Below are 208 nucleotides of genomic sequence, written 5' to 3'. Positions count from 1 at the left end.
AGATTGACCAGATCCTGGTTCACCAGAGGGCTGGGCGCGTGGAAAGTGAGTGGAAGGACGAGTAGGTCGGGCCTGGTGACGGGCAGAGAGTGGGCTCCTGGGCAGGCGCGGGTGCCTGAGCCCCCGTGTCACCCCTTGGCAGGGCGCCTAGGCTGGGAGACAAGTAACTGGTATGAACTGCGCTCAGGGGCTGGGCAGCCCCTGGGTC

The 208-nt window shown here is 65.9% G+C and overlaps 1 protein-coding gene across 1 annotated transcript in view; it reads left to right on the top strand.

Moving 5' to 3' along the window:
* PLSCR3 (phospholipid scramblase 3) overlaps window positions 1–208 on the top strand; it is a 13361-nt gene that overhangs the window by 9063 nt on the left and 4090 nt on the right. The window contains exons 3-4 of the mRNA XM_014549806.1: window positions 3–45; window positions 143–205. Of these exons, the coding sequence (XP_014405292.1) occupies window positions 3–45; window positions 143–205 (106 nt within the window). The remainder of the gene's footprint in view (window positions 1–2; window positions 46–142; window positions 206–208) is intronic.

The sequence above is a fragment of the Myotis brandtii genome, unplaced genomic scaffold (assembly GCF_000412655.1).
Source record: "Myotis brandtii unplaced genomic scaffold, ASM41265v1 scaffold573, whole genome shotgun sequence".
NCBI classification, from domain to species: domain Eukaryota; kingdom Metazoa; phylum Chordata; class Mammalia; order Chiroptera; family Vespertilionidae; genus Myotis; species Myotis brandtii.
The sequence above is the reverse complement of the archived record's forward strand: the minus strand, read 5'-3'. Positions and strand labels throughout refer to the sequence as shown.